Source organism: Aplysia californica, unplaced genomic scaffold (genome assembly GCF_000002075.1).
Source record: "Aplysia californica isolate F4 #8 unplaced genomic scaffold, AplCal3.0 scaffold00276, whole genome shotgun sequence".
NCBI lineage: Eukaryota > Metazoa > Mollusca > Gastropoda > Aplysiida > Aplysiidae > Aplysia > Aplysia californica.
In genome coordinates this window covers 590326-592609 of record NW_004797546.1, presented here as the reverse complement: position 1 = coordinate 592609, position 2284 = coordinate 590326, and the positions used below count along the sequence as shown (strand labels likewise).

Below are 2284 nucleotides of genomic sequence, written 5' to 3'. Positions count from 1 at the left end.
GGATCTTTATCCTCTGCCTTTCCATTCTTTGGAGAAATGTGTTGCTTTTGTTTGTATTGTTGGTGGTGGTGGTGGGGGGTGGTGGTCATGGTGGTAATCGCAGCCCTACAGCAAGCTCTATGCGCTTTACAACAATTATTATTATCCCAACCGACCAAAAACACTTAACAATGTTTTCGGTTTTCCCGGAAACATAATAATAATTATACCGCAAGCAGCCGATTGGGCACTCAAACTCTAACAAACTGACAAGATTTCACAACCGCATTGCAATCCCACCCCTACCCATAGTAATTAATTAATTAATTAATTAACTAATTAATTAATGACAAAACACGTGACAGATAGCTGACCTTTGATTGGTGCAGAGGGTTGGCCCCCTCCCTGAGCAGTGCCCTCAGCACACTGAGTCGTCCGTACCGGGCCGTCACGTGCAGCGCCGTCTCGCCGTTCTGAGAGAGGATGGGACAGGTCAAAGGTTAATTAATGTCAACCTGATTGAGATTATACTTCATGACTCTCACCGAGGATACTGGAATTTTGGTAGCCTCGACCCCCACCTAGGTTAATTGTAAATGTATAAGTAATTAGATTAGTAAAAGTGCCGGCAGCTTTGAATGTTTCGTACGCCCCAACTGAGATAGTTTTGTTTGGCCATTTTTAGGTTTAGGTTGTGGGCTGTAGCGTAAAGAGCTTTCTCGCCGTTCTCAACAAGACAGAAAGTGAATTGTTACTGTTACTGCCATTTGTAAATTATGTCGGTGCAAATGTTTCACATCCCTATCGACGTGATTTAGTTAATTCAGGAGGCAGTTTGTCACGTTGACTGCTGCCTCTCCGTTTTCAGCAGAAAACGAGTTTAATGTTTATTGTAATTGTAACTGTGATTGTAATAATAACTGTTATACTGTGTTATAGTGAATGCAATTGTGGCTAAAAACTGAGATTAATGTAAAAATAATTATCATAATTTCAGTTTTTACTCCCAATTACATTTACAATAACATAGACAATCATAGCTACAAGGCTGCTGGGTTGTTGTTGTTTTTTTCATGCTAATGAACATGTTTATTGTAATTGGAATTGTGGACTACAGGTAATCATTAATGTAATTAAAATTGTATTGATGGTTATTGTAACTGGAATTACGAATGTTTTACATTCATGTAAGTATGCATTGAACCTATCAAACTATTTTATGACGAGGACTAGTAAAGTGATAATTTCTTTACTTGTGTGTGTGTGTGTGTTGTGTGTGTGTGTGTGTGTGTGTGTGTGTGTGTGTGTGTGTGTGTGTGTGTGCATGCCTGTGTATATGCACAAATCTTTCATCGCTCTTCAAAAGAAAATAGGCTTTTGGTCTCTAATAACTGTAACTTTGGTTGCCACACTACTTGCATTGAGAATTCAGCAAATGAGGAAAAACGAATTTTATTAATAGTATTTTCAAGAAGCAAGAAGGTCATCTTGCATATAGAAATCAAAATGACAAGTGATACTAGAATTTTCTCCCTTTTTTTTCTTCTCATTATTCATGGTTTGTTAACTGCTGATTTTGCTCCCTGGGTAAGATAACAATAATTTGAGACATATAGTCTCCTGGAGATGAGAAACTCCTTCCTTTTGCCTGTTGATTTCTCTGAAATAGATTTTGTAGCTTTGTACTTGCTTGTTCAACTATTTTTAATTTCACTCAAAAATGAATATTCTGTTTTATTTTTTAATTATATTTTCAAAAACCTAGCGGCCAAGATTTGACCTTGAAGCTGAGTACTTTGTGCGCATGTACCGTGCTGAGTGTTCGGTGTTGAGACATCACACGGCCCTGGTGAAGACCATTCTGGATAAACAGATTGAGAGCCAGAGGGAGTTCACTCAGCGAGTCACCAGAGAGGGAGATCACGAGTTTGGATTGCCTAACAGGATCATTCCCAAGCAGCCAATTGCTGTGAATCTTAGTAGGTGAGTAGGTCAATATTTTGTGTAGAAAAGTGCTGTTGAGGTACTTGCACCACGTTCACGTGTAAGAACACACAGGAGTGCACACATGTACACATGCAAGCACAAACAGTTGCACGCACACACAGAGATGCATGCTTACATGAGTGGGGGTCAACAGTAGATGCATACCTGTAGAGAGACAGGGATACTCGATGAAGTAGTTTTCTCATGCAGAAGTGGAACTCTGCTCTTCTATTTCTTACCACTATTAATCAATAAGTGGATTAAAAGTGATGAAAGTCAGTCCTGTTTGGGTTTTTGTGTGTGTGTGTTGTGGGGGGGG

The 2284-nt window shown here is 39.4% G+C and overlaps 1 protein-coding gene across 1 annotated transcript in view; it reads left to right on the top strand.

The window, feature by feature from the left end:
* Positions 1–2284, top strand: part of LOC101845475 — a gene marked incomplete in the record, with an annotated part of 46077 nt that overhangs the window by 17830 nt on the left and 25963 nt on the right. Inside the window, 1 exon segment of the mRNA XM_013084180.1 lies at positions 1745–1962. Within this exon segment, the coding sequence (XP_012939634.1) occupies positions 1745–1962 (218 nt within the window).